The following is a 25,228-nucleotide window of genomic DNA, read 5'->3' as shown; positions in this document are numbered from 1 at the left end:
TTAAATTTGACCTGTCTGGTGGTGGTGAATTGGAATAGGTGGTAAAAGATGTTTTGAGACAAGCCGAGGACTGTCATGCTTTGAGAAAGAGCCCTGGTACACCGTGCAAACTTTGGCTCTTTTTTGAAGCCATATTCAGTATTGTGCTAGAAGTGAATGTGAAAGCAAGGGTCTGGAGTGCCTGCCTCAGCAGCTGGGAGCTCACACCCAGCTAAGCACACAGCCCCTTTACAATAGTTTTGCCACAGAAACAAAACCAGAACAACAGAGAGTGCTCTGGTGACAGGTGAGGGGACTGCCAAAGAATGGTCTTTGGGAAACCCAGGATGTCTGGAATCTACATCCCAAAAATGAGGTACCAGTGGGATCCAAATACAATGACTCATTGCAGCCTACAGCATTGGGATGAAATGCAGACTGGCTGTTTCTTCAGATGCTGAATAAGATGATGAAGTCAAGGGAGTATTTGGAGTCCTCTTTTGAAGGGAAGAGCAGATTCCCTGTTTATCCCAGGCTAGAAGTTGTCTTTGGCTCTGGCAGCTATGCTCAGCTGGGCTTGGTGGGACATGCAGGCAGCTGGATCACCTGCAGCAAGATCTGCCAGCGTCCTGATTTCTGGCTCTCAGGGCTGTGTGCTCCCTGTGGGAAACATGTGCAGAGCTGTCGAGAGCAGAAGCAGTGCAGACAGCCTGAATCACATTCCTCCAACTCAGGCTTCTCAGCAGAGCAATTATTCCAGGGCAGTACTTCCCCTTGATTGATTGCCCTTGCCACTGTGGGGCTGACATCTTACAGGGGAGTCATGCTTGGTCCCTTATCGTGGGAGCATGAGGAATGATCATTACCCAGCGACACCCGTCGATAACAGTGAATAATAGCCAGGAAGGAAGGCAGACAACAGTAAGAACATGCTCAAGAGGTGCTGTAATTCTTGGGACAGGGCGCCTCTGCAAAGGAGGAGGAGAGTTTGCAGGGTGGATGGGAGGAGGGGGTCCTGTCGCTGTTGATGCTCTCTAGAGCTCAGCAGCTGGAGAGAAACATTGGCTAAGGATGGTCAAAGCTGGGAAGGGAAAAACGCAAGGAGGGAAAAGGATGAAGTGAAAAGAGCTAGGAGCCACGCTGGGGAGCATACAAAGAGCTTGCTGACCTCTGATGCATGAGAGATGAAGAAAACAGAGAGTGTTTGACTATGTGGACCATGTGGGTGATCTTCTTCTGGATTTCAGCTGTCCCGGTAGGTGCTCAGGTCTATTTATTCCTGTTTGCATGGAATCACATGTTATCTGAGAAATTCTGAGCACCTCTCTTCCATGAAGTGGTGGTGTCTCTGTTTAGAAAGATCTGTGTAGAACCTGGGATTTTAAAATTTTATACTTGCTTCTGCTGCTTCCTGCACTAATTGACAGTGGCCATATGACTAGATGCTGGATGCCTCAGTTTCCCCACCTTTATAAAGACAGCAGTGTTACTAACCCACTTTGACAAACACAGCAGGTGCTGTGATGAACGAGGAAAGATTTGACCCCTTTCAGAGAAGCTTTACTGATTTACACCAGCAATCAATCCTGTAAGGGGCAATGCCCATGTCTAGCAGTGCCTTCCTGGACTCAGATTAAAGGAATGTGAAGTGATATTTACACCACAAAGTTTGAATTGTTTGTTTTTTTTAAGTTTTATCACTTCACTGAGATTTATGAGGCAGATTGTCACTGCTGAGCTCCAGGTGCTTGGATCAGTCAGAAAGGAGAGTGGAACCTGGACTGTGATCTCCAGGTGCTGCTCAGGTTATTCAGATTTTGAATGCATATAAAGCAAGGGGTGAAATGTGTCCAGCTTGGGTGTGAGTAGTTAGGATCAAATCACTGTTTCATTACAACAAATGGAAAAATCAATTTATTTGTCCCAGAGGGGATTTGGCTCCAACTGTGAGAAAACCTGAGCTCTGCCTAGACATTTTAATAACAGAGTGAATGCAATCTTCAAATATTTTGCCTTTTGGTCATCTTCTGCAGTAAAAACAGTGACTGTGATGGGTTTCTTGTAATTTTGATTTCTTATTCTTAGTACTACCTAAAGAACTCTGTAAATAGATGGCATTGCTCAGGGTGTCTCCAAGAGCACCTCCTTCTATTGGTTCTTCTAATCTTTCAAAATACCTATTTTCATGTTGCCAGGCATCTTTTGCTCCTTAAATCCTCTCATTACACTAAATCCACTTATTTTAAAATTAAATGGCTGTGAATTATGAATAATGTTTAGATCCATTCATTTCACACTTTAAAAGCTGTCTTGGCTGTTGCTATTAATATTACAGCTTTTTGCCTATTCTGGAGATCTATTTATCACAGTTATCTCTGTTTAGAATGGATTAGGTATCTTGTCTTGAAACAAAATATGAGGATGTCTTTCTGTCTGTCCTGGTTTCAGCTGGGATAGAGTTAATTTTCCTTTTAGTAGCTGGTGAAGTGTCAAGGAGATCAAAACTGTTTCAGGGAACTGTTTAGGAAGAGACATAGAAACCGCACGTAGAGGAGCCCCTCTTCCTGCTCGTTCTCAAGCAGCAGGGGCAGGCTGTTTGCTCCCACTTGTGGATGGTAAACACGAGTGAGATGGAGCACAGCTGGTAGCAGAGTGGGGTTATCCGGCCATGGCAGGGGAAACAGATTTCACATCACTCCGCAAACATCCTAGCGCTCACACCCAGCCTGCCCCCTCGGATGCCAGTGTTGGCAAAGATTGGCTCAGGGACAATGATGGAGGAAAACAAGGTCTTTAAGCCTACACCTGGAAGCTCTCTGCTTTCCCTGGGCTTAAAATCCTGTTAATTGCACATCTATTACCAGGAAGTGGTATCCAGCTGAAAAAGAATAAGGTGGACATCACTTTGTGGGGTAAAACAGTAATTGTAAGGCACTACCTATGCTGTATTCCTGCTTGAACAACACATTTAGTATAAAAAAGCAATGCTGTATCAGATCATCAGGGTGATCTTCACAACTGGGTGTGCTAAAAGTGTGTGGCCTCACTCTAGCCATAAAGAAATAAGAAAATTTAAATCTTTCTAAAACTAAAACTTTCTTAGGATCCACATTTCTTAAAGGAAAACAGAACCCACACAGTGTAAAGGCTTTTTTAAGATGGAGTATTCCCCTGTTCCTGAGATCATTGTTGACATGATTCCTAGCATTTATTTTTACATATGTTCAGTATCATCTTAAAAACCCTCATGCAAACCAGGTTGGTTACGTTGGCCATTTCAAAAGCTCAGCATTCAAATACTGGCATCAGAAGAGAGTTTCTTTCATATAAAGTCTTTGCATGTGTGATTCCAGAAAATTCATTACATTGTGAAAAAATAGGTTATTTCTAGTTCATTATTTCATGACACACAAAAGACAAGGGAGAAAGATAAGGAACACACCAGACAAAAATTTCCAGCCAAAACAGTGGGAATATGGTCTCTAATGTCTGATATGCTAAAATTTAATTGTAGAAAACTAATAGTTCTCATTATAAGGTTTTCAGGGATTGTTCTTTCTCCCAAATCTAATCTGAAAGTGATCAGCAATGCTACAAGATTTATTAAGTTGAGCAGTAATGTGATGGGTTAACTTTCTTGAACAAAGAACGTAAACAAATTCTGTCTGATACTTTTCAACTAATAGAGACTGATGACTGACTTTTAATCTCTTCATTATGTATATAGATACATATGCATTTATATATATGTACATAAAATTTCCATAGTGAGAATTTATAGAAATTTTGAGTTTATCCGTTAGAAATTTTCTAATACATTACAGTGGGCATCCACTTATATTCAGGTCTCTTGTGTCAAAAGGAATAGACACCGGTAAAATAACAGAAAGGGTAAAAGTACTTTTTTCCTGAATGATGTATCTGTTAAGACCTTGTCCTGCAAATAACTGTGCAATGATTTTCAATACTTGTCATTTTAATGGTCTGTAGCTGTTTGATTTTTTCACTCATTTTGGTCCAGCTGCATAAAACATAAACACACATTTAATTGCTATGTCAGGATTGAGTGAACACTAACATTTCTACATGGTTTTATGAGAAAGGAGGCTGGGAAGATGAGAAAATGACCTCAGGGCAAATTACAATCTAGCTTCTCACAAAAATTTGGGTGAGATTCTGCATTCAGGTGGGCTTCTGAAGTTACCAGATGGTAGCAGTGAAACAGGCTTAGGTGGTCTGCAACCAGTGGGCATATTTGGACCACTTGTGCCCAGGAAAATGACCTGCCAGGTGTATGGTTTAACACTGCCATGGGTGAGTGATTAATTCTCTGTTACCCTAGGAGACTCCAGCAGTGTTCTGGATGTTTCTGCAGTCTTTTGGAAGAGCATCCTGTTCATGTACTTAATTTAGCGGAATAACACATTTTTCTCAATGTCAGTAATGTCAGCAAAAGAGAGAAGACATAAACTCAGTCTGTGCTTGCCAGCTGCTACTACAAAAATGCAGACTTAACTGGGAAAACTGTCTGTATTTCAAGGAAATATTGCCCACAATCAAATGATAGACTTCCATGGGTAATATGAGCATAAAAAGGGTAGATTCTGTTGAGATTTTATATGTTTTAAGATGAAAAGTGATTCCACTGCTTTTAAAATTTGTAGATCGAAGCTATTCCACCTGTCTGTGACCTTCTGGGCGTCCTGAAAAGGGAGGAGGAAAAGTGTGTGGAGACTCTTTCCCTGGAGGCAAGGAACAGAACGACTGAAAATGGTCTGCTCCTGAGCTCAGGTAAAAAGACTGAACAAATGCACATGATAAAAGCTGCTCTCACATGAACTGGGTTCCTCAAACTCAGATACCCCAGTATCTGTTCCCATAGAAGGTATGCACTTAGTATACATCTCTCCTTTAGGAGCAAAAAAATGGGTAAGATCTGTTACAAGGCTTTGAGAGTGGGATTTTGACCTTACTGTGACAGGAAGAGTTGTGGGAACAGCTGCTTGACTGTTATCCTCACAACTGGAGAACACACCAGCAACAAAATCTTGCAAATTGCAACCCTTCTTGGACAAGGATAATTTAAAAAATCACCCCAGCAAGTGTAAATTTACTTAACTATTTACCTTAAAAATCAATGAAGATCAGCAGCCAACATTTAAATCCCACGGCTTGAAGGTTCTCATTGCTTCCTCCTTGTTCCAAGTTACTGTCACCTAACAGAGTTCTTGAATTTCAGTGAGCATTTATCATCATATAAAAGAGTTTTTTGGCCTGGGAAAGTTGTGGTACTGTGTCCTCATCATGTAGACAGTTTCGCTTTCACAGCTGAGCAACTGGGGTCATGTGCAAGAGATTATTAAACCTTGTCTGTGAACTGTGTGTTAGTTCCCCTGAGCAGCTGCTGGGTCAGCATCTCAGAACATTGGGAGTAGGCAGCAATGTGACTATTTTTTTGTGTGTCACCAGCCATCACCACTAAGGATGGGGTTGTGTCACTCACAGCATCTCACAGACTGAGCTGATTCTGCATCATTTCTGTGGGCCATAACATGGGCAAGGTTCTCACCAGCATGAGAAGGAGCTCCCATGAGATGTGCTGTGTGCAGGCTCTCCTGGCCACAGACAGGAAACCCTGTGGAGCTAGAATTAAAGTGTGTTCTTGGTTTCAAAAATTTCCCCTCTAACAGAGTGTTGGAGACACAGAACAGTCCACTATGTCCCGGCCAAAGGGCAGAACTCAGAGGGAAGATCTATTGCTTGGTTTCTTAGGATGCCTTGCATTTTTCTCTGTCACTGTTTTATCCCTGTCCCTTGCAGACTGATGGGTGTGAGCACAGCTTCAGGGCATTGCAGCCATGTAGCAGTGACAAAATACCTTATGGCAAGCTTCCAGGTACTCCACAAGGCAGGTCTATTTCATTGCATGAAGAAGTTTGATGATATTAATAAATCAGTATTGTTTGTTTCCTTCAGTGGAGGGTGGTTTGTCAGCCTATTTCTTTCTCTGCTTTGATCCTGTGAGATGGCTCTAATGTTCAGCTCTGTGTTGCCTTGGCACCAGAGCTCCACAGATGCAGACAAGTAAAACTCCACAGGACCGTGCAGGTGTGGACCCGTACTAGCATTAGCAGGCAATACCATTTTACAGACGGTCTTGTTCTATCTCAGTCAAATAGTAGCTTCTCAGCAGAGACTTAATCCAATTTTAAACTGGATCCACATCTTAAAATCCACTCAAGGCCTTTTGTTATTGGAATTTTTTAATGGGGTAATTCTACCTAAAATTCTACCAAACTCTAAGAGGGATTTGTTACCTTGGTAAATTAGGGGGTAATGCTTCTATTCTGGGAAATAGAACATCTGAAAATACCTCCAGCCTTTAAAGTATCTGCATGCCTTAAGTCCATATGGAGAAAATCCCATACAAGGCTTTCAGTTTGAGGAAGAAAGAAACAAAGCTGAGGAATTCAGTGCATACCCTTGGTGGGTCATGCAGGGAGGAATAAAGGTGGCTTTGACTGGCACAGGCAGGAGAAAGGACAAAGCAGGGGAAAAACTTCCACCATGACATCTCTGTTGCAGTGCTCACATTCCTCTGAAGATGGCACAAACAGAGAAGTTCATTGCTGGGGAATCAGGTACCTGAGCAGTGAGTGTTTCTTATCCTCCTGCAGTAAAAGGGAAAAGGGACTCTGCCCTTATGATAACATTAGCTTGGGAAAGGGAGCAGTGTAATATTAACATAACCCAAGACACAGTTACACTCTTTTGTGCATGAGTGAAGACAAGAAAATTCTCTTGGGAGCAAGGAGCAGGGTGGGGAAGCTACTGGAGACCTGGAACCCCTGATCATAGTGACACTGTGTATTGCTGCTGGGAGAATGCTCCGAGTGCTGCTTGAGTGCGATCCCAAAGGGCACAGGGCCATGTGAGGGAGGTGTTGCTGTACTTTGTCTCCACCCTGAGGCTCTTTATCTAGCTGGGGATGGGAGATACCAACTTTCATCCATGACGAGTGGCAAGAAGCTCACCTGCAGGAAGAATAGCTCAGCTAATTTTTGTTTTCTCTTCCTGGATGGAAACCACCCAACATCATAATTTTGCCAGGTTTTTCTGTGCATTTGGTCTGATTTGGAGGTTTTATGCCTGGGGTGTTGGCATGAAGGTTTGATAAACTAAACAATGTGGGAAGTCAAGTCATAAATATCACCCAAGGTGAAGTTTTGCTTGCCTTTAAACTTTTGCTTTGAAGTAAATCCTTTCCAAGATTTATCAACTTTGGCACAGGGAGGACATCAGGGCTGAGGTGCTGCCCTGGCTGTGAATATCTCTGTACTTTCAGGCATTAGGACTCTTGCACAGGAGGAAATAAATACATTTCTAGAAATGTAAATATTTTTGTCAGGCTAATGGAGGTTGGCCTTATAAAACGTGAAGTGTTTGAGGAGAGTGTTTGGTCAGCACTTCCTCCCTCATCCTTCAGGGAGCATGCAGGGCAGACGGCACACGTTGGAATACAGCAGGCACAGGGTAGTCCTGACATGCCCCAGTGGCCTTTCTTTCCCCTGTTATGTTGCAGAAACCTCAGAGGGCTGTGCTAAAACCATTGACAGGGAGTGGAGGCAAAAGGGAATGAGTTTGAATGATTTCAACCTGTATCTGGAGAAGAGCAAAATAAGAAATGGTAGGATTGCAGTTTCTCTTTGCTACAAAGAGCATCAAATGTAGGTCTTCTCCACTAACACTCTGAACCTCAGGCCAAAATTAATCCATAGCAACATGCAGCACCTAAACAAGATGTTTAAGTAGAGATCTGTTACCGCTGAAGATGAATAGATCACGCGGACACAGGTTGAGGTGTGGTGCAAGAAAGAGCAGAGTTTATTTTTCCTCCCAGGATTTATAGGCTTCCTACCATGGCCAGGGATTGGATGGTCAGGATAACACTTTCTCACTGCACTGGCCATGAGAGATGCCCATCACAAGACGTGTAACAGAAAGAATGTACACATATCTATGTTTACAGTTACTGTCCTGGGAAAGTCCTTAGAAAACTATGTTAGCAAGCTCAGAAGCTGAGTTTTCAGGGCGACAGAGATCACCATCATATTCTGCTGCAGTGGCCACCAGATGAGCTCCCTGATGCATCTCTACCAGCCCTGTCAGATGGCAATACAGTCAAGTTGAGGGTGACTTGACTCCCTGACTGCGAGAAGGGACCTTGACAAAGCCTATCCATAAAATAAGCAGCCCTTGCACCTAACTGAGGGAGATGGGTAAGTCTGGGCAGCCAAGCTCAGTGAGTAGTTTGTTGGCATTGTTCACTTCACCACAGCCTGAGCACAGTGAAAGAGTATTTATGGTGATAAAAGGAAGACATTGATGCTGTTCCTCTCTATCCTTTCTCCAGTATGATGAGATTAGCTCAGCTGGTTAGAGCACAGTGCTAATGATGTCTAGGTTGTAGGTGTGATCCCCAAATGGGCCATTCACTTTAGAGTTGTACTCTTTTTGTGGGTCCCTTGCAACTCAGAACAATTTAAGTTCTGATGTGATTTAAGTGATCTGTGGTTTAAGTATCATCCTGAAGCTGTTTAAGCTCCTAGTCACAGTATCACAGAACAGAACGGGTGAGGCTGGAAGGGACCAATGGACCATCTGGTCCAACCTCCCTGCTCAAGCAGGGTCATATAGTTGCATGTTTTCCTATTTACAAAAATGCTGTGTAAGGAAAGGATTAGGATGACTCAATGTGAAAGCTTTAGAAAGACTGAAAATAAGTTAAAAAATTTCCATGTGATTTCCTTCATCTTTCCAGGGCCATTCAGTAGTTACCAGCAAACAGTTAGGAAGTAAAAGGCCTGATGTGAAGTTCAGAACTACTCTAATTGCTATTTGTGTGTCTAGTAGAGACCAGTGGGAACAATGACAAGAATGGGACAGGTCTGAGAGCTTGCTAGGGCTGGTTTGAAGCAATCAGGACCTGCTCTGTCCTATCCAGGTCTCAGCAGGAGTTGCTCTGTCTCATCCAGCTTGCTTTTCAGAGCACTGAGAATCTTTGTTCCTGGAGCTGCCTTGGTCCGTGGGACATATTGCATGGTCTTGTGCTGCTTGGAGACGTCCAAGTGTTTCATTGTTGGAAGAAGTTTCATGGTGTTATGTCACTGTATGGTATTTCCTTGTTGCCCACCCCCAGGCAGATGTGCTGGAATGTGGGATAACATGAGCTGCTGGCCTTCATCCACTGTGGGACAGACTGTCAATGCTCACTGCCCCGAATTCTTCCAGATGCTGACTGGGAAAAAAGGTAATGCTAAAATGATGATTTTCTTGCCCAGGTGTTTTTTATTAAACATTTATTAAACACTTTATTTTTTATTTAGTTACAAAGATACCATGCTCAGGTCTGAACTTGAATTTTTTTCTCTCCTTCTTTTAAAGAACAATAGTTACTTAGCAGCTCTGTTTCCAACACTAAGCTGAACATGAAGAAGCCTGGAATTAAAGTAGCAAGATCTTTTAAGTGTTTGTTTTTTCTAGCCAGACATAAAAAAGTGCAGGAATTAAATATTATCCTGAAAAATATGTTTTTAGCATGGTTTCTTAAAGGAAAGGGTTCTCTCCACTCAGGTGCTGTGTTTACTTCTGTCTTTTCCTTTTAATAACTCCTAGAGACAGTGGCTGGTCCCAGAGGAGCTTGGTGGGGACAAAACTTCACACAGCATTAGGTTCACATGAATTTTGGCAAAACATCCAGCTAGGCAGGCAGAAAATATCCCCTTTTTTGCCTTCATCAAGAGATAATCTGCAATGGGGATTTCTCTCTTTCCTGTAAAAGGATCCATACAAGTGGCACAATCTCACGGAAATTCAGGTTTCATGGCTCACCAAACAATTCACTCAAACAGAGGTGAGCTCAAGCAATCCTTATTGTCCTTTTTCTGGGATATCTAAGCTAGAAATGAAGTGAAATTTACTCCCAGAAGGCTACAGTAATCATGAGCTATTAAGTAAGCCTGCTTCTTGTTCATTTCTGCTTTTCAGTAATGCCCAAGAAATGTGTTTACATTTCTCTTTAGGGAGTTAATGATTCAAATGAGAAGAGGGTTTCGCATTCTTCAGTTATAGGGCACAGATTAATGAGGTCCAGTACTTACAGAAAAGCAGACAGATTCATTTTATGAAGGGAGGAACAGGAGACAAAGTATTAGATTGTCTAATAAAGATTACATAACTCAGAGGAGAAGCACTTAGTGCTCTTTAAATGAAATTAGACACGAGCCACTCAGATTAAAATAGAAACCTTGCTACTTTCTGTACACACGAACATTATCTGCCCTTTGAGCCCTTTAATCTGATTTAAAGCCAAAGGATAAACTACACAAAGGCATAGATCGCTGGAGAAACCATCCGTCTGGCATCTACATCTTTAGCAGAGTGATCCCGGCCCTTAAATGCAGTAACTGAAATCCCTGCTGGTACAGCCACTAGAGGGAACTGCTCCCTGCCTCTGGCCTTCTCACCGGGGAAGAAAACAGGAATTTGTACATCCAAAGGTCATAATTACATCTCAGATGTTTACTGCATTATCTTGGAGGTAGTCAGCTTAAACTTTAGTTGCCCTCCTTATCAAGAAACTGATAAACAATAATCAGAGTGACAGTGTTCAAAACAGATCCCCAAGACCTGGTCCATCGTCACTAGCATATTATTTCAGTGTCTGCATCTGGCATTTTGGGTCAAAGGCAGCAATAGTTTCACCTCATTCTCATGGCCACCTTCTTTGATTTTATACTGTGGTTGGCTTGTGACTTCTCAGTTTATTTATTGCTACAGTCATTGCCCTGTTTGAAACAATTTTGAAAAAGAAAAACAAAGATCTGCTTGCTTCAAAGGAAAAGCAAAGGTTCTCTCCTCACCACTTACAAAGCAGATGGGCAGCCACAAATGCCAAAGGCCCATATGTTAAACCATGTGGATGGCTCTGAGCTCTGCCCAAACCCTGGTCTCCGTGCTCACATCTAGACTTGCATTTGCAGCCCAGCCTGTCTGGTCCCTTTCTACATAGCAGACCAAAGAAACAAAGTTATCTGGAACCAAGTAACAGAACTGACCATGGTGTCTCAGGCATGGAGTGAAGGAAGGTGTGACAGTCTTGAGGATTCAGAGGCAAAGGCCACATCAGATGGCCCCAGTTCCACAACCAGAGTTCCTTTAGCCAGAGTTCCTTCTTGCCCAGGCAATTCCAAAGTACCAGTAAACAACACTAAGCCAAATCCTTAGACAGACTGCAGATCCCCAGTCTGCTTTGAGTGGAGCATGCTGCAGTTTCCCACGTGTGTGTGTCACCCATAACCAAGAAGCCCTGTTAAAATTTTCCTGGTGTTCATCTACATGATGTTCCTGGCATAATCTCCTTTTGCATACAGCAACACCAACACAGAGCTCCACCTCTTTTTGTCTGATGTGCTTTGACAGCCTCGAGCACAAAACAGTCACAGGCATGTTTACAAGCACAGTGCTTTGCTCTGAGTTAAGTAAGTATGTCTTAATAGTTGACACTGAAGTAGAGAATCTGCCACCACACCACCCCCTTGCTGGGTGCCAAGACAAGTTGGGGAGAACCTTTTGGGAGAGCTGTTTCTTGCCTGCATAGAAAAATTATGTTTCTTTTCAAACATAGAAAAACTGGCTTATAAAGCAAGCCTGGCCCTTTCAAAGATGCTAAGCTGGAACAAGATGTTCAAAAAAGCATCAGAATAATAGTCTGATAATGACACACCCAGAGCTCTTCCCACTCAGGGTTCTAAGCATGTTTGCTGTGCCTTGCAGGTTTACAGAGGTGAGTTCAAATCAAGTGCAGGCATGCTGTCAGGTCACCAGCATTAGCCCAGAGGTAGCAGAAGCCCTGACTCTGTCCTGACAATTCAAGCAGGGATCCAAATAGGATAAACCATTGCCAAACACCGCTGCATATGCATCTCTGTCAGTTCCCTCTGCACTGCAGGGATGTTTTGCAAGAGCCAGACACCCTAAAGTCCTAATGGCTAAATGTGTGGGGGAAAAGTAGACTTTTATGGTGCCCTCTGGCAAGGCTTGTACAAAGAAGGACTGCTGGTTTCATGTCCCCTTTAAATACCTGCTAGCATTGCCATCACTGAACCGAAGACAGGATTTCACCCCATGTTTCTGAAGTATGATTCTTACCGTACAGATCAATGTGATTAGAACAGTGGACAGTGGTTTTACTTCTTTGTAAAAGTTTCTCTTCAGCACATAATATACACACCTGCTAGGGCCACTTTCTTCCAGTGACACTGTAAGTGGTGTTGGACAGGACCTCCCACTTCCACTTTGGGACTAAACATTAATATGGACAAGTTCAAAACTATCCCACTCAGCCATAAGCAACTTGCTGGGCATTCATCTCACTCAGCATTAGGAGTCTTAAAGTCAGACATCCCAGCAGAAGAGGGTCAGACAAACTGCCCTCTGCGGACACCAATACGAAAAATGAGCTGAATTCTGCAAATGCCTATTTTTCTCCGAAGACAGCCACAAGGGACACAGTTGGACTCAAGTACTCAGCTTTCCAGAAGTTGAGCTTAAGTGAGGAGAATTTCTTCCAAACCTTTAATTTGCAAGCAAACAAGGAAATCAACAGGGTAAAATAATGCCCAGTGTGGGAAAAAGACTTTTAGTATTCATTTAAATCTTACTGAAAATCTGTGACCGTCTACAGTTTTGTGTTCTATTTGGAGCATGACAAACCACAGTAAGGAGGTGGAAGCATTCAGCAGAGTATCAGGTTTGCATGGAGTTTGAATCTGTGATTGAACAAGTCATGTGTTTGCTGATCTTGGAATAGTGGCCAAGAAACACCAGATGTACTGAGCAGTATTATTTATGTTGCAATTAATAAAAACACATCCATCACAGTCATCCCTGAGAGGGTAAATAATATTATGACCCATACAAGTACACTGGGCAAGTATCAACAGAATCAGCTCAGCTGCATTTCGCCTCCAGCTATGCAGAGTGCACTGCCTGGGGCAACATAATCTCCTGGCTCCTGGAGCAACCCTACATAGTGACTGAACCACGAGGACAAAGATACAGCTGGAAATGGTCATACCCATTCTGTCTTTTTTTATTGTTATCGCACAGGTTTTGTGTACCGAAACTGCACAAGCGAGGGCTGGTCAGACCCCTACCCAAGACCTGATATTGCTTGTGGCTACAATGTCAACGACACAACCAACGAGGCCAGAGTGAGTCTGAGTGCCCATGGCCACAGATCTGCTGCTCTGGGGCCCAGGGGAGAAAGATTTTTAGGAGAGACTGATTGATATTGTGATTTAACCCAGGTGGGGCTATTGCTACTGGCGGTTTTCAGCATGAATACTTCCTGCAAGTGACTGGAAATTGTTGCTCAGGGTGAAATTTCAGTAGCTGATTTTACAAGAAAATTTATTCATTAAATAGGAGGAGGGAATCCTTCTTTTGGTGTGGGCTGATCTCTACCAGGCAGGGCAAGGTAAAGATGTGATTATATGTTCCCCTGCAGCGTTCCTATTTCATGACCCTGAAGATCATGTACACCATCGGCTACTGCACCTCCCTTGTGACGCTGATGATAGCCTTAGTGGTCCTGGCCTCCTTCAGGTGAGGAGAAGCATCTCTGGTTTGTCTTTGGCCAGGACTTCTGGTCATCTCAGCTGACAAAAACCCTTCTATTGACTTTCCGGGCAAACTTAAAATTGAAGTATATCTGAAAACCTTCACATAATTTGACATGACAAAATTTCAGGGCTGCTCATTATATTGTGCTCTCCTTTTCTTTCCAAATCACAGCTGGATGCATGTTGCAAATGGCATTTGCACCAACTCCCTGCTGAGATCTTCCCATTATTTCAGTGTCCCTTGGGCAGAGTGTCTTTCCCCCTGCTGCTCTTTTCCCCACTTGGGACTGTGGCTAAAACTTTGCTCTAAGTGCCACTGCACTGACTTCTGGCAAGGTGTTCCAGATTTCTATTAGCAATCTGACATTCAGCTTATCTTCACTCATGCCTGTAACCTGGAATTTGTACTGTGCTGCTTATTCAGTGAAATTAATTTCCCTTACAGTAAATGTCAGGGCGGCACCTCTGGGCAAAAGGAAACCAAACTACTTTGCAAATTTATATTCAGGCTGCACAGCCTCTGGACACAGACTATGTGGAGATTTAATACAGAAAGCACTGCAGGCACAAGTGCACTGTGCTGGCAGAATAAATAGATTCATCCAGATGTGAAAAAACACCTTGGGTTCATGTTACTCCAGAAAAGAGGGAGGGATGCTAGAACAAGCATATTGGCATGAAATCAGAATTTTCCTGGCAATGTTCAGCTTGTTTTAGTACCCGAGTGGAGTAGATATGACTGTAGCTTTTTAAGGTTTTTTCTAGGATGTCCCTCCTGGGAGATGTATTACTCTTCCATTCACAGACAGAACAACACTGTTCTTCATTTGTCAGTTTATCACTACTAAGGATTGAAACCTGCTGTTTACAGCCACAGGCTCCTTACATTGGTGAGGAATGTCACTTCATTGGATCTCTCTCTTTTTTTTTTTTTTGCAGAAGACTTCGCTGCACAAGGAACTACATCCACATGCATCTCTTCACATCGTTCATTTTGCGAGCCTCATCCAACTTCATCAAGGATGCTGTCTTGTTTTCCTCTGAAGACACAAATTACTGTGGAGCATACACGGTAACCCTCAGCTCACCAGCTTGCTCCACCCCTCAATTTCCCAGCAGGATTTAGTGTATGGGGAAGGAAATCCCCATCCCAGCTTTATATTCATCATGAGGGGTTATGGGAGAAGAGAGGTATGCTCTGCCCCTTCTCTGAGAACACATTAAATATTGCTGACTTACACTGCAGTGTGGGACCTGATAGTGAGATAAGGGCTTGCACTCAGAGAGTCTGGGACCTCCCAAATTTTGAAATGTTTTTGGCTTCTTCTTTTTATTGGCAGCAAACTATTTTGAAAATTTGGATGTGAGGAGGGGTGAGCAACACTGGAGATGATGGACAATGCTATAAACTAAAAGATAAGAATTAGGGAGAGGAACAAAAATAGGCTTCTTTTGTGTTGTTTTAACCTACTGGATTTGCTGGATTTTTGTGGCAAAAACTAACATGTTGAGAACATTTTAGTTTGTCTTTATCAACTGCTTTTCTTGGGAAAAAAAGTATTGACAATATATCCACGTGCTTCTCTGAGGTGATATTAGTGTTACTGGTACTAATAAGGTAATAACAGTGAAATTCCCCTGAGACAGTAACCTGAATCCAAGTGTCCATGACACATTCAGCTCTTCTAGTGAGGCAGTTGATTAATGCATTTAGGAGTGCCAGCTCTGCTTTCTTGTCATGTGAACCCCTTTCTCGAGGACACCCATTTAGTCCCCTAATTGCTATAAAATCTCTATTTGCCAAGATTAATTTACAGCTTGCTCTCTCTGTTAGAAGGTAGGCACAAACCCAGGCAGGAGCTAATTATCCTCTCTTTCCTCAGGCTGGCTGTAAGCTCACCATGGTCTTCTTTCAGTATTGCATCATGTCTAACTACAGCTGGCTCCTGGTGGAAGGGCTGTACCTCCACACTCTCCTGGTGATTTCTTTCTTCTCGGAAAGGAAGTTCCTCTGGTGGTTCATCTCCCTGGGATGGGGTACTGGTTCTCCTTTCAGTGAGAATAACTGGGTTTTGTCTGCCTTTGGGATGGACTTGTGAAGCAGTAACTGGTTATTCCAATTGCAGGTGCCCCAACAGTGTTTGTGGCTGCATGGGCGACTGCTAGGCAACTCCATGAAAATATTGGGTAAGTGGTATGGAGTGGAGGAAGCTGGCATGCCAGGGGGAGCATGCAGCCCCTGTGCAGGCTGTTCCATGGGGTCCTGCCCATTTCTAATTGCTGGAAGCAAGTAAATCAATCAACATCCTGCTGTGGTGGGAGCCTGAATCCTAGCATGGGTAGAGTAGAGGTACAGCTGAGCAATACAGGAAAAAGCTTCCAATTCCATATGAACATTTTCAAGGGTAGGAAGTAGCCTTCAGGTATGAATTCAGACCACAATGTTTTCAGCATCAGTATTTAATTTTCTGAATGGTGAAACTTTGGTTTTTTATCTTTTCCCTTTCAAAATTCTGAACAGTGTTCCCCTACTTTAAGGGAAGGACCTATTTCTGTCCAGTGCAGCTGGGCAGTTTTCTGTCAGACACGTACCACTCAGTGAGAACAGGAAATTAGTTTTGTAGAGAAGAGAATGAGAGAATAAGGTGCAAAACAGACTAAACCTGCTTGAAAAGATACCAGTGTTTTGATAACTGACTGCACCTTCTCTTCTATTTTTACAGGTGTTGGGACATTAACACTGATGCCAATACCTGGTGGATCATTAGAGGCCCCATAGTTTTGTCTATTTTTGTAAGTCTTTTCTGGGACAAGCAGATTCAAACTGTATTTTTAAATACTGTGAAGTCAGAGCTCATCTACTCAACATGCTTTAGAAGTGTGTTAATGAACTGATCTTAGGCATGTGTCTGAACTGGTGTGACCCATGAATTATTGCTTAAGCAACTTCTGCTTAGCAGGACTTAGACAGTAACTAATGCCCCAAAGCTAAGTTCACAGGGAAAGCTAGAGTGTCCTCCCAAGAAGCAAGAGCCTGAAGATCAGGTTTCCACATCCTGTTGATTTCACATGATCTTGGCTGTTTTGTGGAAGCTTGTTTTGGACTGTTTCAAGGAAAGCTCCAGAGGAGAAATGAGTGGCTGTACATTTCAGTACAAGTACTTTTGTGTCTGCTGGTCAATGCTTCTCTCAGCAAAGCCAAAACCAACTTGCCTTACATGACCACTGGCTTTTGTTTTCAGGAATGAAAACATCTCACAGGCTGCATGCACCACATATTAGTGGACAGCACTGAGGCACTGCCCAGTGAATTAAGGCACAGGCGTTGAAACTCAGTGTAAGCTTGCCCAGTGCAAGGCAGTAGTGATGACAAGAGCAGTTTGGTGTGTATAATACTCAACACCTGTGTTTTGAGCATTTGCTGATACTCTCCTTCAGAGCCTTAGGTACCAGGGGGCTGGAGCTGCTGTTCGGGATTGTTGCTCTGCCTGATGAAGATGCTCTGGGTCAGACCATGCTGCAATGACCTGTCTGAAACCCTAGACCAGAAATCTGAACTGCTGGTTACTCTCAAGTAACCTGCTGACATTCCTAGTGAGACCCCAAGGGCTGGTTGAGGTTTTCAGGCTTCCAGTAAGAAACATTTTACTTGCAAAACACAAACTGCAACACTTGCACACTTCTCGGAAACCCAGGCAGCAGACATGGTGGGTTAAAGTTCTACTCCTATTGACCAGTGAGCAATCCTGCATGCCCACAAGACAAGCAGCAGACCGCACAAGAGATTTGGGATCAACTTAACGAGGCCATGGCATTTATTTTGATTAGTGAAACAACCCTCATGCCAAGAGCCACTCAGCAATATATAAAAGTCAACAAGAACCAGGCATTCTGCAAGACAAAAAGCACAATCTTAGTTTATCTTTTGGCCGCCCCCACCCGCTATCGCCTTCCAAGTGTCCTCAGAATGCTGATCCTGCCTTGTTTAAGCTACTGAAGGCAGAAGCCGCCTGCATGACTGCAGGTTTCCCCCAGAAGAGGCTTTACTCAAGCCCATAACCAAACAAACAGCCAGATCTTAAGAATTCAGGTCTTATCTCTGTATTCCTCACAGCCTTCAGCAGTTCAAAGGGCAGAAAATCAGCACCGATAAACACCTTTGTGCTCCCAGGCCCTCGCTCATTCCTGCGCTGCCCGCGGGCAATTCCTCCGGGCAGGAATCCCGCCGCTCCCCCTTCCCCTGTGGCTTTTATCAGTCCTGCTCAGCCTACACGGCTCTTCCCTGACCTAATGGGTTAAAAATCTCAGAATACCCAGACTGGAACCTCCTTTGCTCCCTACCAGCCCTGAAGTATTTCTTTCCTTCATGCTCTCCACCTTTAGTTCCTCCCAGCTCTACTCTTCCTTCTCCCTCCCTGGCTTCCCCAAATTTCCAGCCCTTTCCAGACTCCCTCAGCAGCCACAGCTGCTCCCTTTCCATCCAGTAACTTTAAAGAACCCAGACCCAGCACCCCAGAGCCCCGCTCGGATGCCCACAGGCACGCACAGCCCACCACGAGGAGGATGCGCCTCTGCCGCGGTGTTTCCCGGCTCGGGGAAGGGTTAAGGACCCGCCACGGTGCAGGGTGTTGCACAGGGGCTACAGCTCTGCAGGCTGCGCAAGCCAAGGGCAAATCAGCCCGAGGTCGCTCCCCACGGGGTGCGAGGCGCTGGCTGCGGGACAGACGGACAGACAGACAGACAGACAGACAGGCTCAGGCGGCTCTACCTCCCCTGCTACTCCCACTCTTTGCCTGAGGGTCAAACGAGCAGAAGCTGCTGTTGCCTCATCTGCACCCAAACCGAGCAGATCAGCATTTTTATCTGATATCCACCCTTCGAGAGGGGGAAAATGCAAAAAGAAGAACTCCAGTGTCGACTGTCTTCTCTCCCAGCTTTTAACTGCTTTGCCTCGTGCTCCCAAACCACACGGAGTGTTTTGGGCAGCGAACAAAGAGAACTTGTAGTCCCAGTTAACAAGTGATAGCTCCAGTGCTGCCCCTTTGCTGGCATCCAAAGTGAGGCCAGACTGTGCAGAGGCTGTCGGAACCCCACAGCCAGACGGGACAAAACCGATGCTCCTGCTTTCCTGCCCTTTGGTGATTTGCCTGGGTAACAAGCCCAGACCATCTCCATAACTAAAGCTGTAGCAAACTAGCAGGGAAGACAGCCAGGATCCAAGCCCAGGGTGGCCAAGTAGGCTGGAGAAGCAGGAACAGAGATTGGGATGGCAACATGAACACAGGCAGGCCAGCCCCAAACCCTCTACTCTTTCTTCCTGGTCCAAACCCTCCAAAGTGGCTCTGCTGATACCTGCCATTTACATAAGTGGATACTGGGCTTCTTGCTTGGTGGGTTGCTTTTGCATTCCTACTTTGTTTGTTTGTTTTTTCAGATTAATTTCATTCTGTTTGTCAACATTTTAAGAATCCTGATGAGGAAACTCAGCTCCCCCAAAAAACGGAGCAGTGATTTCAACCAATACAAGTATGTCCTTTACATCCTTTATGAGACATTCAAGGCCCCACAAGCATTTCTTGCTCCTTCTACACCAGCTTTTCCTTCTGTTTTCATTCTCAGGAGACTTGCAAAGTCAACACTCCTCCTCATCCCTCTCTTTGGGGTCCACTATATCATCTTTGCTTTTTTCCCTGAGGATGCCAGCAGCGGCACAATGGAAATTCAGCTGTTTTTTGAATTGGCTCTTGGATCATTCCAGGTAATATTTGACAAGCTATTTTTTCTTTAAAATAAGAAAAAGAGTTAGAACATATAACTGCAACAGACTTGAATTTCCAATGGCAATCCAAGCTGTCTGATTTTCCTTGAGATGCCTCATTCTCATTCACTGCAGTCCTGTGACCACAATTCTTTTATCTTTTAGGGCTTTGTTGTGGCTGTACTTTATTGTTTTCTTAATGGTGAGGTGAGTTTTGTGTGTATAACACTCTCTTTTATTGCTGAAGCATGCCTCATTAATCAGTGGGATACAACCCCAAATAAATTACAAGTTTTGTCTGAGGGTTTTCTTCCCAGCTACCTAACATCACTCATGAAATTCCTCCTAGACCTGGCAACCCTAGCTAATTGTATGCCAGATGCAAACTTCACCTCTCAACTACTGCAACCCTTTCATAAATCAGATAACATTATTACTGTCTGGGAACTGAGGGTGGGAGCACCATCCCTCACACAGTCACACTGACAGACACCTGGTTCTGATGTTTGGTGCCATTATCTGCCATCCCATCCATGGCTGTTTTATTTACTCAATCCTTAGGAGGGAATCTATCAAAAGCTGTACCCAGCCCAAGTTTATTAGGATTCTTATAAGGTAAAGCTTTTGATAGAGGGACCGTTACCTTTGTAGTTGCATGACAACTCCCAGGCTTCTGGGACAGAACTTCGACTCTGAAATGCTGCTGCTGGTAGAGGTTGGGGGGAAACAAAAACCTGGAAAATCTAGAGCTAATTGGAAGGGAAAAAAAGAGCAAAACCAGTGCCTAAGAAAAAGTCACTTTGAAATGAAGGAGGGTTTTGAAATGCTCTGACTGATCTTTCAACAAGGTTCAGAAAAATGGTTTTGAAAAGAAAATCTGCCTTTTTTTTTTTTTTTTGTACCTTAGAGTGACAAAATGTCCTGGTTTTAGATCTAAAATTAAAATTCTGGAAAAATCTAACCCAAACACTTCCTAAGGCCAGCTAGATTCTGTGAACAGTTTCACCTGCAATTAAATAGAAAGTTGTGTGGCTGCAACAACAGTATCACTGGAAGTGTCAAGAAACAGGCCCTGCCTTAACCCTTTCAACTGGGATTTAAATAAATAAGCCCAAACCTTGGCAAAGGTTTCCCGCTCTCATTTTCCTGTTACACTGCTCTCTGCAGTGCAGGGTTCCAAGATAAACTAGCTGAACTGAGTATTTTGTGACCAACATAAACTAGCTGAACTAAGTATTTCTACCTAGGTTCAGCTGGAAGTTCAGAGAAAATGGAGGCAGTGGCATTTAAGCAAACACTGGCGTCAGCACCTCAGCACCTCAGCGAGTAACGGAGGAAGTGGCTTCACTCAAGAGATGCACATGGTGAGGTCCAGCCCACCAGAGCACAGGAGAGGAACCCTCCAAAGGTCAAGTGTGCTTTAACCCTGTGCACCTGAAGGTACCTCCATGCTCAGATACACATGGACTGAGCTGGGAGTCTTGTGTCCATATCCAGAGCGGGACTTGGCTGTAGATCAACGTTTCTTGGAGCACATCTGTGTATATCCTGTGCAGCACCATGGTTATTTTGCAAAGCAAAATGGGCCAAAACATTATGCTCTTCCATGAGTTTCTGGCCACAGTAATTTGTGTTTCTTTCCACACCTGCTGTTAGTTCTACTTTAAATGTGACCTTACATTTTCCATGTGGCTCTCCAACATGTTCCAGGCTAAGTCAGGCTAGTGATTTTTTGATGTTCACCCTTTCTTCTGCTGCAGAAGCTGGGATGATATTGAATTTTATATGATGAAGGTTATGTGCCATCCTCCATGGGTTTGAAATGCAAAATAAATTAATGCCTAGCATTTCTCAAAGTTCAAAGCCCTTCTGTTGTGGTGATGGATGATGGACGCTGAGAACATAAGGTACAGCTGAGCTCCAATTTCCTCTCTGACTGCATATCCATTGCTCCAGCGACAGGTTCAGACAGGCTTTTGCCTTTGCCTCTTTTAACAGTGGAGACCTTGGAAACAAGGGTGGTCCAATTTGGATATTTGTGTAATTTTTAAATAGTAAAAAAGCTATTACAATATATTCCAACAGTGACCAAAAAAAACTTCAACAAGATAGCTCATCCCTATTGTGTCTGTACCTCTGAGACTTGACCAGATTGTATTTGAAGTGAAGAAATGAAAGCTCTTGAGACATCAAAAGCTCAATTGAACTGAACAGTAGAAGCTATCTAGTGAAAAACAATATCCTAGTGGCTACCAAAAGTCTCTTTAGAGTATACAGTCCCTCAGTGTACTAAAATCTGCAAGGCTGTGCACTGTAATATGCTGTCAAAAAGTATCACAGCTTTATGCTCTTCAGGACATTATTAAGTAAATTTCCCTGTTTTGAACAGGAAAGGGATAAAACAATTCATCTGATAAAGGAAATCAAATTTCCTACTTGATTTTGTATCCACATTTCCCTAGTTGTGGAGATTTTTGGCTGGGTGTCTTCAAGGGCAAAGATGATTGAACCAAAAGCAAATGGCGTTTATCAGTTCTCCTTCCTCCAGGATCACCTACAAGACATTGGCAAAACATGCATGGCATGTCAAATGCTGCTTGAGCAGCATTCCCCAACCCCCTCTGCCAAAACTGCTCCAAAGAGCTTTTAATTACACCAAATGGTAGGCTTCTACCATTTTATCAGGAGACAAACATGCAGAGTTCAAAGGATATATTCAAGCTTAAATTACCTGTACCAAAGCAGGTTTTTGAGTGCTGTTAGCTCTCTTTGAAACTCTGAGATTAAGGAAAATAGTATTTTTTTTTCACTGGCAGTGCTGACAGTTATCCCACACCCTCCCTGGTGCAGCAGGTGCTGCAGGCAGCAGCACACAGAGGGCAGCCAGGAGAGGAAGGGCACTCAGCAGCAGGGAGAACTTTGTGGTTGCTCCAGCTTTCTTGGCTCATGCAGGTCACCCAGCAGTAGGAGAGCTGAACCTCTTTATGACCAGGAAAAAAAAAAATGAGATGATGTAAACTGGCACGTGTGTCAAGGAATTACTTTAAATTTATATTTTTGGAAATAGCAAGGTTTCAAGATGGCTTTGTCCTTTAAAAATCAGCCAAAACAAGTAGAAGGAAGAACAGAAGCAGGATCAGTCCCATGACCAAAGGAGAAGTGAAAGTCCCTCTGTGAAGGCTGGAATGAAAGATCCCACTTTTTGCTGACTCACCCAAGCAGAGCCTCTGAACTTCTTGAGGGAGTCACTCTGTCCCAGCGCAAGTCAGATACTTCTGAAAAAATGTAACCCTAATTTTCTCTCTGGCCTATGAGACCAGGAAGGCTGAAACAACTTGTATGTTCCCTCTCTGAGAATTAAACATTCATCCTTCAAGCCAAAGCAGCTGTTTGTTTTAAATGCAAGTGCCTCCTTCCAGCATAAATGAAGAAATACAGATTCAGAGACACAATAACATGTAATTAATTAGATCTGATGTAATTATTGGCTCTCACACGAGCCACTGTAATAGCACAGTCCTGCAGTGCATAATTAGGACCAGCACAACATTGGGAGGAGTCCAGGCTGAGCATAATACCTATCTGTGCAGGGGCATGCCACATGCCCCAGAAAAAAAAATGTTGCTGGTTTTTATATTTAAAACCCCCAGTTGTAGCATAAATTATTGTGTTACATGGCCATTTTGGTTTTATTTGTCTTGCCCAAAATAACCAAGAAAAGGAATTATTCCCAGATTCTCTGTAACATGTTTGCTTCAGGCAGCAAGCACAAGCCTTGTTTGATTGAAGAGCTGAGGCTCCATAAAAACTCCTGGATGTCAGCTGGAATTTGGAGTCCTCAGCTCTTGGCAAAGGGCATGTCCACTCGGGAAGATACCAGAAGCAGGCAGCCACTGGAGTTGTGATGCTGTGACCTTATCCTGGTTTCTGCTGGGCACAGGAAGCTGCTGCCAAACACCACCCCAGGGGGACGGGTTCTTACCTCCCCCATCCCCTGGGCAGGCACTGCAAAGGCTCCCTGCACTGCTGGGGAATCTTGTTTGTTTAGCTGTGCTGAAGGATACTAGAGAAAAGAGCTCCTTAGCTCTGGGGACATTGACATGTTTATAGGCAGATGAGGAACAGGAAAGCAGATCTCAGCAAGCAATGGAAAAACAAGAGATGAAGGCACAGAGAATGAACACAAACTCCATATTCATAGAGCCCACCCACTTCCCTTTCACTGCACTTGCTCCTGGGTATTCAATGTAAAGTCCTGGGTATTCAATGTAAAGTCCTGGGTATTCAACGTAAAGCAGGTGGCTTTACCAGTAAATAGGTCCTGAGTACCACCTTCCACCCAAATAGTTATCATTGTTCAGGGACACTGGTGACAGCCTCTGGCTATTCACTCCAGGTGCCCTGAGGAGCCAGCATAGCAGTCAGCACCTCCAGCCTGAGCATCAGCAGCCTAAGAGATAATGAATTTAAGAGGAAGTCATCAATGGATTTTCTCTCCAACATGGCAACAAGGAAGTTCCTAGCAAAACTGTCAAGAGAAAAAACCAATAGTGGTGCCGTGAACAATTACATTGTGCAACGCCTGAGTGCAGGAGAGCTGAAATGGGCTGCTTCAGAAGGGTTGGTACCGATTCAGCGGGGTTGGGTCCAGTGAAGGTGAGAAGCCCCAGGAATTCAGGCAACACCCCTTTCCAGGACACTGCCTGGGGCAGACCTTGTTTTCATGCAGAAATGAGGCCCTTCTTGCATGCACTAGCTGACTTAGAAGGTTGAGAAGAAGAGCCATTATCAGCTTACCATGTATCCCAGGAGAGGGAAAGAGAAAGCAGGTGAGGACAGTCATATAATGCATCTTTGTAATCACCTTCCTGTGGCTTGGAAAAAGCAAGCAAGGCTTAACCCCATTCCTGGTGTCCCTACAAGCACAGCTGATGAATGTATTTGAGACTTAAAATAACGTGCCCTAGGGGACTCTACTGAAGCAGGGAGGCTGGACTAGATGTCCTCCAGTGCACCCTTCCAACCATAACCATTCTGTGACTCTGGAAAAATACAGTCCAGGAAGGATACTTCCTCAGCTAGTATCAACATTTATAACATCAATATCCCTGTATCAACATTTCCTTATTCTTATCCACAGGCAATGGCTTGTGTACAAGTGTCCAATTAAAGTTAGTTACTAAGTCTAAACGGCTCATTAACAAGAAGTGATGTTCATTACCCTGCTTTTAAGAGATATTAAACTGAGACAGGCCAATGACCTCTCCTGTTGGAAAGAGAGCACCAGGTGCTAATTAACTCGAGATTACATAAACTAATTCAGTGGTGTAGCTGGGAAGCTATTTTCCTGACATTTAACTAAACCTGCTAATTCAGTGAGCTCTGAGAGAAAGACTTAAACACATTTGTACTCAGACAGCACTTCTTGCAGGCCAGACAAGCAGAGCTGAGGAAAAGAGCAAGGATGCTTCAGACACGGGGTGCAGTGTGGGAACAGGAAGGTGAAGGACACAGGAAAGAGCTCTTTAGCTGGTAAACAGAGCACATGCAACAGCAGGAAATCATTAAAGCGCCTACGAGGTTATCTCAAATTCCCACGAAGCAACACAGCTGACTGCCCCTCTTGTTTTGCAAGACAAGAAAGCAGTGCTGGCTTCTTGGGCTGGTGCAGACACACTGGAGGGAAAGGGAGAGGGGAGCATGTAGTGGCCTCAGTTCCCTTGGTCAGAGCTTGGCAGAGCGCCAAGCAGTCATTTTATCATCAGTTTAGCTGGGTAAACACACAGAATGGTGCCTGGGAGATTAT

General features: G+C 43.9%; 1 protein-coding gene across 3 annotated transcripts; it reads left to right on the top strand.

Annotated features, from left to right (window-relative positions):
- Positions 1 to 911: 911 nt before the first annotated feature.
- On the top strand, positions 912 to 25,137 carry SCTR (secretin receptor). Of its 3 annotated transcripts, none has more exons than XM_088058736.1 (13): positions 913 to 1,234; positions 4,644 to 4,770; positions 9,179 to 9,289; positions 13,150 to 13,253; positions 13,550 to 13,647; positions 14,607 to 14,736; positions 15,548 to 15,701; positions 15,791 to 15,851; positions 16,388 to 16,457; positions 19,099 to 19,190; positions 19,284 to 19,422; positions 19,588 to 19,629; positions 20,670 to 25,137. In XM_088058736.1, the coding sequence occupies exons 1-13, from the start codon at positions 1,157 to 1,159 to the stop codon at positions 20,844 to 20,846; spliced, it is 1,383 nt and encodes a 460-aa protein (XP_087914862.1). In that variant the 5' UTR covers positions 913 to 1,156; the 3' UTR covers positions 20,847 to 25,137. The 3 variants fall into 3 exon arrangements, with proteins under 3 accessions (XP_014105137.2, XP_087914862.1, XP_005519690.3); XM_005519633.3 differs by having other exon boundaries at positions 916 to 1,234; positions 14,604 to 14,736; XM_014249662.2 differs by lacking the exon at positions 9,179 to 9,289 and having other exon boundaries at positions 912 to 1,234; positions 14,604 to 14,736.
- Positions 25,138 to 25,228: the final 91 nt, after the last annotated feature.

Source organism: Pseudopodoces humilis, chromosome 8 (assembly GCF_049639895.1).
Source record: "Pseudopodoces humilis isolate 2021_Gansu_Grassland_sample_001 chromosome 8, ASM4963989v1, whole genome shotgun sequence".
NCBI classification, from domain to species: domain Eukaryota; kingdom Metazoa; phylum Chordata; class Aves; order Passeriformes; family Paridae; genus Pseudopodoces; species Pseudopodoces humilis.
Note: the sequence above shows the minus strand (reverse complement) of the source record. Positions and strands in the feature narration are given on the sequence as shown.

What these genes read in the sequence shown, in the direction of transcription:
- SCTR (XM_005519633.3), top strand. Translation starts at nt 1,157, where the DNA reads ATGAGAGATGAAGAAAACAGAGAGTGTTTGACTATGTGGACCATGTGG. An exon ending in TCTGGATTTCAGCTGTCCCG is followed by an intron (nt 1,235 to 4,643) that starts GTAGGTGCTCAG and finishes TAAAATTTGTAG; the next exon opens with ATCGAAGCTATTCCACCTGT. An exon ending in GTTCATCTCCCTGGGATGGG is followed by an intron (nt 15,702 to 15,790) that starts GTACTGGTTCTC and finishes TTCCAATTGCAG; the next exon opens with GTGCCCCAACAGTGTTTGTG.